This window comes from Dunckerocampus dactyliophorus, chromosome 8 (assembly GCF_027744805.1).
Source record: "Dunckerocampus dactyliophorus isolate RoL2022-P2 chromosome 8, RoL_Ddac_1.1, whole genome shotgun sequence".
Classification (NCBI taxonomy): Eukaryota; Metazoa; Chordata; class Actinopteri; order Syngnathiformes; family Syngnathidae; genus Dunckerocampus; species Dunckerocampus dactyliophorus.
In genome coordinates, this window is record NC_072826.1 from 29,929,760 (window position 1) to 29,943,240 (window position 13,481).

At 42.1% G+C, this 13,481-nt stretch overlaps 1 protein-coding gene across 4 annotated transcripts in view; it reads left to right on the forward strand.

The window, feature by feature from the left end:
- Positions 1–2,512: 2,512 nt before the first annotated feature.
- The window catches only part of LOC129186876 (FYVE, RhoGEF and PH domain-containing protein 5-like), a 35,271-nt gene continuing 24,302 nt past the window's right edge, over positions 2,513–13,481 (forward strand). For all 4 annotated transcript variants that reach the window (XR_008572312.1, XM_054785585.1, XM_054785587.1 and 1 more), the window contains exons 1-5: positions 2,513–2,675; positions 4,752–6,681; positions 9,479–9,632; positions 11,421–11,479; positions 11,554–11,584. Coding sequence is in view for 3 of the 4 variants with exons in the window: in XM_054785585.1 (XP_054641560.1) it covers positions 2,666–2,675; positions 4,752–6,681; positions 9,479–9,632; positions 11,421–11,479; positions 11,554–11,584 (2,184 nt within the window). In the remaining variant the exon portion in view is untranslated. The remainder of the gene's footprint in view (positions 2,676–4,751; positions 6,682–9,478; positions 9,633–11,420; positions 11,480–11,553; positions 11,585–13,481) is intronic.

Sequence of the window (13,481 nt, forward strand, 5' to 3'; positions counted from 1 at the left end):
CATAAAAAAAAGATGTGTGTGGGTTTTTGTTTTTTTTGCTATGGTTAGCTTTATATTTAAGAAAAATAAACATGACATAATTCCCCTTTTACATAGGAGTACAGTAATCCCTCGTTTATGGTGCTTACTGTGATAAGTCCATTTCCTCAAAGTAGGATTCCTGATTTATAAATGGAATATTTTCGTAGAGCGTAGAAAACCACCCTCTAGATGTGCTTTTTTAACATTATTAGAGCCCTCTGGACATGAAATAACACCCCTATAGTCACCTTTACACTCCTATTACCCAATATAGTAGACATAATAAGAGACAATAAGACATAGAAAACTTGTTTACCACCTTCTAAATACACTTTTTAACGTCATTAGAGCCCTCTAGATATGAAATAACACACCTATAGTCACCTTTACACTCCTATTATCCAAAGTAGTAGACATAATAAGAGAAGATAAGACATATAAGACATAGAAAACCTGTTTACCACCTTCTAAATATGCTTTTTAATGTCATTAGAGCCCTCTTGACATGAAAAAACACCCCTATAGTCCCCATTACGCTCCTATTACCCAATACAGTAGACATAATAGGAGAAAATAAGACATTAATGACTTTCTAAATACGCCTTTTGACATTATTAGAGTCCTCTAGACATTAAATAACACCCCTATAGTCACCTTTACACTCGTATTACCCAATATAGTGGACTTAACAAGAAAAAAATAAGACATTAATGACCTTCTAAATACGCTTTTTAACATTATTAGAGCCCTCTAGACATGAAATAACACCCCTATAGTCACCTTTACACTCCTATTACCCAATATAGTAGACATAATAAGACAAAATAAGACATCAATGACCTTCTAAATACGCTTTTTAACATTATTAGAGCCCTCTAGACATGAAATAACACCCATATAGTCACCTTTACACTCCTATTACCCAATATAGTAGACAGAATAAGAGAAAATAAGACATTAATTACCTTCTAAATATGATTTTTTAACATTGTTAGAGCCCTCTAGACATGAAAGAACACACCAAAAGTCACCATTACACTCCTATTACCCAATATAGTCGACATAATAACAGAAAATAAGACATATTGAGCATAGAAAACCTGTTTACCACCTTGTAAATACACTTTTTAACATTATTAGAGCCCTCTGGACATGAAATAACACCCCTATAGTCACCTTTACACTCCTATTAGCCATTATAGTAGACATAATAAGAGAAAATAAGACATAGAAAACCTGTTTACCACCTTCTAAATACACTTTTTAACGTCATTAGAGCCCTCAAGACATGAAATAACACACCTATAGTCACCTTTACACTCCTATTATCCAAAGTAGTAGTCATAATAAGAGAAGATAAGACATATAAGACATAGAAAACCTGTTTAACACCTTCTAAATATGCTTTTTAATGTCATTAGAACCCTCTAGACATGAAAAAACACCCCTATAGTCACCTTTACACTCATATTACCCAATATAGTGGACATAACAAGAAAAAATAAGACATTAATGACCTTCTAAATACGCTTTTTAACATTATTAGAGCCCTCTAGACATGAAAAAACACCCCTATAATCACCTTTACACTCCTATTACCCAATATAGTAGACATAATAAGACAAAATAAGACATCAATGACCTAAATACGCTTTTTAACATTATTAGAGCCCTCTAGACATGAAATAACACCCAAATAGTCACCTTTACACTCCTATTACCCAATATAGTAGACAGAATAGGAGCAAATAAGACATTAATTACCTTCTAAATATGATTTTTTAACATTGTTAGAGCCCTCTAGACATGAAATAACACCCCTATAGTCACCTTTACATCCCTATTACCCAATATAGTATAGATAATTAGAGAAAATAAGCCATTTGAGACAGTTTACTTTGTAAGGGAGCAGAATGGGTGGATGTCGGAGGTTCAGAGTTGAGTTTTAGCTTGCTCTGGGTTATGGCCGCATCATTAGCCCATGTTATTGTTATGTTATTGTGCCTGGTGTGAGATAATTTAAAGCTGCAATAATTGATTGCTCTTTATTTGACCAATTATTGGTATTGTGCCTTTTCCACAAATTACTTTCTTCTGCTTTGTTGTGTGTTTTTTGTGTAATTTTAGAATGTTTTATGGGAGCCAATTTATAAAAATAAACATTAGAAAAATTTAAAAAGAGCTGTGGTTTTACAAAAATCCCCCTGCCACACTTTGGGCACATGCAGGATGTTTACCAAGTTCCACTGCAGCCATGCTGTAAGGCAGCACAACCATGTGATCTCTCCCAGCCAATCAGCAAAGAAAGGTAAAGATCATAAAGAAAAGCCTATACTCTCTCACGCTGCCTCGCTCTCTCTCACGCTGCCTCGCTCTCTCTCTTCTCTGTCTACCTCTCTCTCTCTCTCTCTCTCTCTCTCTCTCTCTCTCGCTCTCTCTCTCTCTCTCTCTCTCTCTCTCTCTCTCTCTCTCTTTCTGTCCATGGGTGTGAATGGCGAAGAGGAAACATCACTTTGGTCCAAACGGGACAAACAACAAAGATCCCGAAGTGTCTCCTTTGGTTTGGACTCTTTCTTTTTGAAGCATGTTGCGTTCGTAAAGCTGCTCTTATGGACGACATGTTGGGGACACTGGCTTCGTTAAAATGAACACAGGTGAGTCTTCTTTTAAACAGATGGCATTTTAAAACACAAATCATCATCATTAAGTATGTTTTAGGGGTCAGCTCGTCAACAAGGTGGGGGGTGAGCAACGCGAAAGTATCACTAATATGCTGTATTAGTTCAGCTAGGAGAGTCCAGTTAAAAATAATATTGGAAATTTTGATAAGTATTAGTAATAACCTAAAATAGCTAGCTAGCTGATCCACACGTGCTCGTTAATCCCACTTTACCATTACTAGGTGGACGTTTTTCATGTGAAACACATTTTTTATACACATTTTCTAATCAACCGAAGCTTAAGTCTGCTCATGTTTTCGAAAAGAAATACTGCACATTTATCACGTCGACGTTGAGGTGGGCGGATCGACCCGAATATCGGCAATATGGATACCAAGGGCAGGATCAGTGGCAAGTCAATGCTAGCGGGATAACATCTATATATTTTAGTTCTCATCTTTCCCAAATCTCAGTGTGTTTTTTGTTGGTTGTTCAGTTCGCAATAAAGGAGAATATCCTGGCTCCATACAAGTCAGACTAAGAGAGAAATTCAATTAATTTAGTTTTACTGCTTTACTTGATAAAGATATTTATTCTTGAACTTGAACTATTTCACTTTGTGTGTAGTTCAAGTACCAACTTTTGAATTGAACTACTACTATATATTTTGAATTGAACTACTAAATACATTCACGTGATAAAGATATTCTCATGTATTGAGAATAATACACGTTTATATTTATAGTCCATGTTATATTGTAGGATATATTTGTAGGACTGGAATCAGAGCCAATAATCATTTCTGCTTTTGTTGAGTTATTTTTGCAGTATTTATTTAACTCAAACAAGGGAGTCATTTATATATATTTTTTATAATGTTACATTGTCCCATATAGTTGTGTTTATACAGCCGTCCCTCACCGCTTTGCGCTTTGAATTTGGAGGCTTCGCTTTTGGTTTTATGATAATTAAATATTTTGTTTGTCAAAAATATATTAATTAATAAATCATGTTTCCTGGTTGAATAAGATCTATTATTAGTATAATATACAGTATATATATATATATATAAGTATTTAAAGGTATATATATAAGTATATATAAGTATTTTTTTTGCCTAAATGAGGCATTTTCCATCATTAAAATGTTTAAATTAAGTCAAATAGAAATATAAGGCATTCGGAAGACGCATTGAAAGACGTGATTATATGTAGTACTGTACACCGGCCACTAGGTGTCAGTAATGTGACTGTAATGTTGGCTGAGACACACAAGCACCAGACTTAATGGCCGGAACAGCAGGCTTTTATTGCAGTGCTCACAACAGGGACAATAACCCGTCATAAAAACACGGGCTACTGTTGCGACTAAAACTCAACTCTGAACCTCCGACGTCACTTCCTGTCCGCCCATCTACTCAGCTCCCCTACCACCTGAACACATTTACAGCAACACACATGAGCACGAGTCTTATTTATGTCTTATTTCCTCCTATCTTGTCTACTATATTGGGTAATATGAGTGTAAAGGTGACTATAGGGGTGTTACTTCATGTCTAGAGGGCTCTAATTATGTTAAAAAGTGTATTTAGAAGGTCTTAAACATCATGCTGTAACTACCATAATATTCTGTTCATAAATAAGGACTCCTAATTCACAGAAATTCACTGATCACGGTCGGGTGTGGAACCGATTAACCACCATAAACGAGGGATGACTGACTTGGCAGTAGCAAAAGTATTGGCTATAATCTGCAGTATGTTCCACCCCTGCGTGGTCATTGCCTGTTGTGTCACTAACGCTGCTGTGCAGTAGCTGTGTTTGAAATACATGCACAGTTACTTTAAAGGAGGCTTTTCAATCACAGGAAGCCACTCAGGAAAATCCCTTCCATTATTTTTTGTTCTTCCAAGGGTGTACAAGCATTCTGGAAATATACTCAAAGTCGAAACTTTATGGAGGAGTACAGCCTTGACTTAATAGATATACTCATCCGTTACACTTTGACCCCACGAATGATCTATTTTAAGGCACAACATCTCAGTGTTTCCTTTTCCTGTTGCTCTTGCAGACAAGCCCTGTGTTGCTCCAAAGCCAGCATTTGTTTGTCCCGCCCGCCTGACGCTGGCGTCGGCAGCCAGGAGTCCCAAGCCCTCTGTCGCCCCCAAGCCCATTCTGAAGCTCCATTCCAGAGACTGTCTCTTGACAGGCACCCTGGAAGGATGTGTGAATGGGGGCGTGGATGGAGACGCAATGAGAGGTCTGAAGGAGGATGAGCCTCACCCGGAAAAGAAAGAAGAGGCGTTGCAGAAAATGGACGAGGACTGTAGACAAACGGAGGAAGCGGACTCCCTGGACGGACTGTGGACGACTGACTCTGAGGAGGCGGTGGAGATGATTGACACCACGGACGTGACAGAGGACATGGACGAGGACGCGGGCGAGGCGCTGGCTGACGCAGACGGCCTCTCGATGGGGGACTTTTCTGTTAATAGCGTGGATGAGGAGAAAGGGGTGAAGAAGAGGGCGCGGGGACAAGACAAAACGGACGATGAGTCTCTCGCCGATGATCTCCTCAGTGAAGCGTCTCCCCCTGATGGTGGAGGACACCAAATGTATCACACGCTAAAGTGGCAGGTTGCCTTGGAGGTGAGTCCAACTGACCAGCCGTATTACGTGGCGCCGGAGGACATTATCAATAAAGACTTGACCCCAAGTTATAACGGAGATTGTCCCCTGTCACCACAGACGTGTTTTCTCGGTGGTGTTTTAGCAGGGAAGTATCACACAAGTCATGGCAACCAAGGTCCACGAAGATGCAGAGGGGGTGAAGAGCACAAACTAGACACCTTATTGTGTCATTTGTACTCCCAGCCCAAGTTTAGGCTGCTGTGTAACTCTCATACCTCAGAAAACCGCCTGAAGGACTTGGAGGTGCGCAATGACCCGGGCACCTGTGGCGATCACCTTTACGAGGATCCGGGCGACGATAGTTCAGAGGGTGAGAATGTCTTCCCTCTAAGCAGGAGGACAACGGGAATGCGCTCACGCTCCCTGTCACACAACCTGAAGAATGATGCAGGGGACCGCCTGGTTCACGGACCCTGCATGAGCAGATCCAGTCAAAAAGGACCCGTGTTGAGCAGCAGCCCCACGTTGAGGAGCCACTCCAAACCTCACTACTTGGCCCTCTACCCCTCCTCCCCCCACGTCCACAGAGACACCCAAGCTTTCCCGTCCGGAAGTTTCTCCAGATGTTCACCTCTGTCATGCAGCGGTCTGTCCACGCCCTCGTCAGTGGTGGACATCCCTCCACCTTTTCAACTGGCCTACATCACCAAGAGGCCCATCACGAAGAGCACGCCCTCACTTCTCACCGATGTGGACTCCTCGGAGAAAAACAGGAAGAAGAAATCCTCCATCAAGCGCTTCCTGATGCTAAAGTTTCGGCGGAAACCAGAGAGCAAGCCAGCCGTGGTGGACTCGCCCTCATCGGAGTCCTCAACCGACTCCAGCCGCCTCACGCGCAGCAGACTGTTAGATCTGGATAGACACAGCCTTGGGAGTTCCCCACATCTCCGCTCGCACGCCGCATGCCAGCCTCAAATGTCTCCTCAGCCAACACCCGCCTTCTTGTTCTACCCGGAAACCAAAAGAAAAGGAAGCTCTGTGGCCTTCCTCAATCGTAGCGTGGTGCGGGTGGAGTCCTTCGAGGACCGCTCCCGCGTGCCTTTCTCTCCGCTCCCCCTCACCAAGCCTCGCTCCATCTCCTTCCCCAACACGGGTAGCTCCGACTACGAAAATGTGCCCGCCGTTAACTCGGACTATGAGAATGTTCACATCTCGCAATGGAGGCCCCTGCGCCCCCGGGATCTGGGGGGCTTCTTTGAGCGTCCGCCAAGGGTTCTGTCCACTACCAATGAGACGGACGGGTACGTGGACATGAGCAGTCTTCCTGGATTTGAGTTCAAGACGAAGTCACCTGTACAGGAAGAAGAGAGGTGAGTGTTCATGTAGGCTAATGGAGATGACTTACGCCTAGATCAGGGGTGTCAAACTCGTGCCATGGAGGGCCGAGACACTGCAGGTTTTCTTTCCAGCCAGTCAATAAAGCAGGTGATTTTAATGATCAACACCTTCAGTTTGAGGGAAGGAGCTCATCAATTAAATCACCTGCTGACGAAACTGGTTGAAGAGAAAACCTGCAGCGTCTCGGCCCTCCAGGGCACGAGTTTGACACATGTGGCCTAGATTATGCTCCTGCATTGATATGCTACGCCGGCTTCCGCTTTTCCGGGTCCAATGGCACGTCGTAGCGCGCCACCAGTCCTGGACTCCCGGAGCACCCCCCAGAGGTTGCATGCATTGACTTGGCATTTTTGCAGACCTGCCAACATGTATGCCTTTGTCACACTTGGCTTGCATTTTGAGCCTTTCATAATACACTTGTACGCTTCACTGCTCTCCAGGTATGCATTTAGTAGGATTTCTTTAGTTTCAGTTTTGAGTTCTGTCTCTGAAACGTGCATTATGTTCCTGTGTGTAGGCACCGGCATACGCTACAACGTCTCTCTCTTGTGTAGCGTGACGCCAAGCCCACATTGTGGAAGAATATCATCATATTACGCATGAGCACGTGTGGTGGGCATGTTTTGATCAATGAGTCATGTTTTGCAAGAGGATACATTTGTATGATCGGCCATGCCATGCTGACATAAACGCCTCCTTCCCTCCTTTGCTGTTGGCCACGCCCACATCATGATTAATAGTCACACAGCTTTTCTCTTCTCGGTCCACTCAGGAACAAGAGATTGTATCTCAGCACGTTCTCTGCATTCTTTAACATTTCATTGCCTGCACTAGCAAAGTGGTACACACATATACAGTACACACTGTATACAGTACACTATATAGTATACTGTATATACAGTAGTATATATACAACATATATATCAAATGATTACAGTTTTAATCAGTTTAACCACTACTGGGACAAAGAGGCTTAATAGCTGAAAAGATTCTCACTCTCTTCTGTGTTCATTTCATATAGAGCCAATGCATTGTATTGGTACTTGTCTTGTATATTTCTGAGTGTTAATTTTTTTAGTGTTAAGTTACTGTGTGATGAGTTTAGCGTTCTTTGGAAGATGACACCATGACTCAGACTGTCAAACTGAGTAATGACATCCTGCGATTTCCAGTAGGTTGACAAGCTCGTTGTGCGTTTTTTCATAGCTCATGATTGGCTCCTGTCAAATAAAGAGATGCCTGGTCGTCACGGACTCGTGTGTGCCACAGTATGTCATTTTTTGACGTGGACATGTGCGGCTTATAGTCCGGTGCGACTTACACATGTGCAAATCTGTTTTTCTTTCTAAATTTAGTGGGTCCGGCTTAAACACCAGAAATTATGGTAAGTAAATAAGTATGTAAATAAGTAAGAAACAATAAATACATACAAAATACATTTTAAAAAAGTTTAAAAAGAGTTTTAAAAAACCTAAAAAAAATCAAAAATACAATTAAAAACAATAAATACATACATTTAAAAAAAAAATAAATGATGAATCACCATTTGCAACTATATCTGAAATATGCCCATTTTTACTGTATTTTATGAACAGAAAAACATACAGGATGTACAGGAAGTCGGTATCAGCGACAAGTTCCATCCATTTGTCATTTATCATTATTTTGCATTGTGCATGTAAAACTATAATTATTCTCTGTAAAATGTATTTTTGTGTGTCGAGTTTATATTATTTCCTTTGGAAAAACTGTCTCGCTTTTCATACATTTTGATTTGAACTTCTTTTTACACTTGCTTGGATGACACTTTTGAGTGTTTATTTCAACATGGGTTGTACAGCTAATAATGGTTGGAGCCTGGGAGAAATGCATTGGCTTGACATGACATGTTATGGGAAAACTGGAAGTCAACTGGTGTCACATGACGTGTGGTTGTGTTGGAAGTTGTGTAGATAACGGTACTACTAATATGAATGCTAATTCCTCTGCCATTACTCTTCCATCCCTAAATAAAAGCAAGAATGGTACTGTACTGCTTGATGGTATCATTAGGGCTTTCTGTGTATGGTTTGAGCTTCGAGGTAGAAGAGAATGATCCTGTAGAGCACAGTATGTATACTTTAGTTGTTTAGTTGACTGAAAAGACCAATTTAGCAGCTGGTTGAGACACAAGTGGTGCATTTTGATGCTGTCAGTGGAGCAAAAAGGCTTAGTCAAGCAGAAGGACAGTCGATAGTTTGTATCTCCTTAATGGTTTTATGGCAGTACTGTTTTTTCCACATGTCCAGAGTCAGCGTTATAAGAGACTAATGTAGAACGTCTGTTTGTCGTTTCATCCAGAGTTGACAGCAATGGGCCATGCTGCTCTAATGTAGACATATGTTGTTCATATGTGACTCATTCACATCTCAGCGGGGTTCAGTCCACCGATGCTCGGCGTGAAGACGCAATTGCATCACTGGTGTAACGTAAAGAGGCGTTCTTATTTGCATACAGCCTCCCGCTCCCTGTCGAGTTGCAGCCGTACATTGAGGCTTCCCTGCAGGCCCACATGGGATGACTTTATTGGCCCCACTAAAGCTTCAGTGTTTGAACAGTTCACACTTGCTTCCAGCAGGTTTATTATGGGGATAATTCAACACGGGCTCGGACGGCTAATGAAACTGATTTAGCGGCAAATTAAAAGCTTGAGCATGCCAGTGTCACGTACGCCCACAGGACGCTTTGTTGGGCACAATCTGATGTGTGTCTCTGTGCTCCACTCTGCAGTGCCTACACGGAAGCCTACAAAGTGTGTCCAGTGGCTGTGGTCCCTCCAAGCAGCCCGGTGACTGGTGTCAGCGGGCCCACTGCAGCAGAGGAAGACAGCGGACGGATCTCTGAGGAGGAAGACGCAGGCAGTGAGAGCCCCTATGAGAGACAGGTACAATTGGACAGACAAGAAGATTTATTCATCAGAATTTATAGCAGGAAAGCTGCAATACTCTTGGAAATAAATATGGACACTAATGAACAGGAGTGTCACCAGGTGCTTGCACAAGACGAAACGATGCGTGAGATTGGGTCTACGAGAATGACAGGAGACGAGATTTATTTTAAGAAAAGTACAATGAAAAAAAATAAGACAATATATTGCAAGCTACTAATGTAATTTCTACTACGTTACACTCTTGTGCACTGTGTGTGTTTGTGTGTATGCTAGCGGCCCCACCTCCACCCACTGAAACAAAGAGACTGTATGACTGACAAAAGGCCTCACTCCATTCATGCCGTTGTTCTATGGAACAAACGCGCCAAGGTGCTGGAACCGCTGCCCAGAGTGAACTCTCTTCCTGCCTGTTTGGAGGAGAACAAACACGCATGCACATGCCAATTTATTGATGATGCCGTTCATTTTCATTTATTGTGTGATTCATTCATTTATTATCGGCCCAGGCCCAGTGCCCAGGAGGCCAGGTTTTTTTCTGAATGAGAAATCTTGTCATGTTTTAATCTGGCAAGATCTTGGGACACCCCTACAAATGAATGATTATGTAGAGAAGTAGCACAGAATTCATAACATAAATCAAACATCTTAAGTCAAGGGTGTCCAAACCTTTTCCACCGCAGGCTGCATTATGAAGACTTGAACCACTTTTAATCAATTTTGGACATTAAAAATGCTAAAAGCAATCCAGTGTAAGTTACTATATGCTAAGATGTCTGAACAAAACATCCACATCTTATTGGTTATCTGTGACCAAGCTAATTAGTGTAATATATTCGGACACTGGACAGTGCAGGTAAAGTTTCCTAGATTGTTGTTGTTTTTTAGAGGGGAATCCGGGAGAAAGCCCGAACACCAGGCGCTTGCCTGCGAGCCCCTCCCCCGGGCCTGGCTTCAGGGTGAGGCCCCGGTATCCCATGTCCGGGCGAGGTGCGGTCCCTCCTCTTGTTTTTATTCATAGCGTCTTCTGAATCGCTCTTTGTCTGGCCCTTCACCTAGGACCTGCTTGCCTTGGGAGACCCTACCAGGGGTATATAGCCCCAAACATAGGTCCTTGGAGTCCTTCGGGGTCTTCACGAGTGAGGGATGGGTGGAGTGTGAGGTCGACAGGCGGATCAGCTCAGCATCTGCAGTAATGCGGTCGCTGTACCGGACTATCGTGGTGAAGAGAGAGCTGAGCCGTAAGGCAAAGCTCTCAATTTACCGGTCAATCTACGTTCCCGCTCTCACCTATGGTCATGAGCTTTGGGTCGTGACTGAAAGAACGAGATTGCCGATACAAGCGGCTGGAATGAGTTTCCTTAGGGTCCTTAGGACTCACCCTAAGAGATAGGGTGAGGAGCTCAGAGTAGAGGCGCTGCTCCTTCACATGGAGAGGAGCCAGTTGAGGTGGCTCGGGCATCTAGTCCGGATGCCTCCCGGGCATCTCCCTGGTGAGGTGTACCAGGCATGCCCAGCCGGGAGAAGGCCCCGGGGCAGACCTAAGACACGCTGGAGGGATTATGTCTCACAGCAGACCTGGGAACGCCTTCGTGTCCTCCCGGTGGAACCGGAAGAGGTGGCCGGGGACCCGGAAGTCTGGACTTCCCGACTGACACTGATGCCCCCGCAACCCGGACCTGGATAAGCGGAAGAAAATGGATGGATGGATGGATGGACGGATCTGCACATTGTTTGGAGGAGAGACAAAATGCTTGTTGCAATGAAATATTCACTCCTTCACAGATAGACGGGCGATCGCGAGCCTTTTACATCGCAACGGAGCTGCTGGATACTGAGAGACTGTAAGTTGCATTGCAAATATTCATTCAGGATGTGGTCCTGTTAAACTGAGTGTACATTATTTTTCTGTTCATAGACACGTAAGAGCCCTCAAGCTTCTCCAGGAAGTAAGTGATGGATCTGTGCCTTCTCTTCTCTTTTTATGTCTCATACTTGAAGGAAAAGTGCATTTTTGGGGGGGAATTTTGCCCATCAGTCACAATCCGTATGTGGAACATGAGCACACATCTTTGTCTTTTCTGTGCGTTCTAAAGACATAAAAACAGCTTAAAAGAGGCAGCTAAGAATGCCTAAGAAAAACCTCCAAAAAATGCCAACAATGTTGTATTTAAATAACTGACCTGTATATTAAACCAAGCTACAGCGACATTGTTATACACCAAGAAGTATTTTTCTGACGTAGTGACGTTACCAAGAGGTAATGGGCCCACTCCAAAACAATGCAATAGGACAGCAATGCGTACTGACTGGGAAACAAGAACAAGCATATATACAACTACGAATACACCAAGGACAGTTGTCCGTCTGGTCCAGCTGGTCTGGGGGGTCTTTTCCGGTTTATTTTGGGTAGGTGGGTGGTTAGCGCCAAACAATTCTTCCTTTGTTGTGATGCAGTCTCTTGGAGCAGTGTCCTCCTCACCATACACACCAAGCCTTTCCATCCATGGTAACACTGTATTCCGCTCAGTGCAGCACAAACACTCCATTTCTGTCAGCATGGCTTGGCAAGCTCCACATTTACACCACCAAGTCATGCCGGTCCTGACTCGGTCCTGACCCCCATCTGCTCTTCTTGCGGGCTCAGCTTTTAAAACTTGTAGATCATCCTTCGTATATATTCTCATATTTACATACATACACATATACTGTATATGTATACACGTACATGTAGTACCTATATCATTGGTAATATTACTTTTGTTCGACTTAAGAACAAATCGACCTGCGAACGTTCGTCTGGAACCAATTGTGTTCGTTAGTTGGGGACCTAGTGTATTAAGGCCACATTGAAAAATAAATAATAATCTGAGATTTCCAGAATAAAGTCGATAATTTCCGACTTTATTCTCAGAATTTTTTTAAAAAGTTGTAAATTTATGAGAAAAAAATCGTAAACATACAAGAATAATGTAAACGTACAGTTATGTAATGTTATAAATTTATGAGAAAAAAGTAGTTCAAAAGTTACAAGAACAAAGTTGTAAATTTACAAGAATAAATTCATAAATTAACAAAAAAAAGGTGCACATTTACGAGAAAAAAGTAATAAATTTACGAGGAAAAAAAGATGTAAATTTATGAGAAAAAAGTGTTAAATGTGTGAGAATAAAGTGTTAACATGAGGTGTGATGGTGTCATACGTGTCAGAGGGAAAATAGAGCACAGCTCTTCAGGAAGGAGATAATTTTAATACTCTGTCATAAACAGGCATTACCTGAGACAGCTATAAAAATGGGGGACTTATGTGACCTTTGGCATTGGGCAAAGGTAATATTACAACTTTTTTTCTCGTAAATTTATGACTTTATTCTCGTAAATTTATGACTATTGTTGAAATCTCAGATATGGCCTAATACACGTCAGAGCAAGCAGCCATGCTTTGATCACATGCTGGAGTAAGCTCACAGGCCATGTGATTGGCTGCCTTGCCACTTTTATACAAATTTAAATTTACAACTCATAAATTTACGACTTTATTCTTGAAATCTCTGATTATTTTAATACTCCGTCGTAGCAGGCATTGCCTGAGACATCTATGAAAAGGGGGGACTTATGTGACCTATGGCCTTGGGCAAAGGCAATACGACTTTATTCTTGAAATCTTTCAATTTTTTTGTATTAGGGCGACATTGGAAAAAAAAATCCGACTGGCCACTTTTATACAAATTTCTGAAAAAAAAAGTTGTACATTTCTGACTTTTTTACTCGTAAATTCCCGACTTTTATTTTTGTAAATTTACGACGTTACTCTCGAAATCTCAACATTTTTGTTCTTTTTCAATG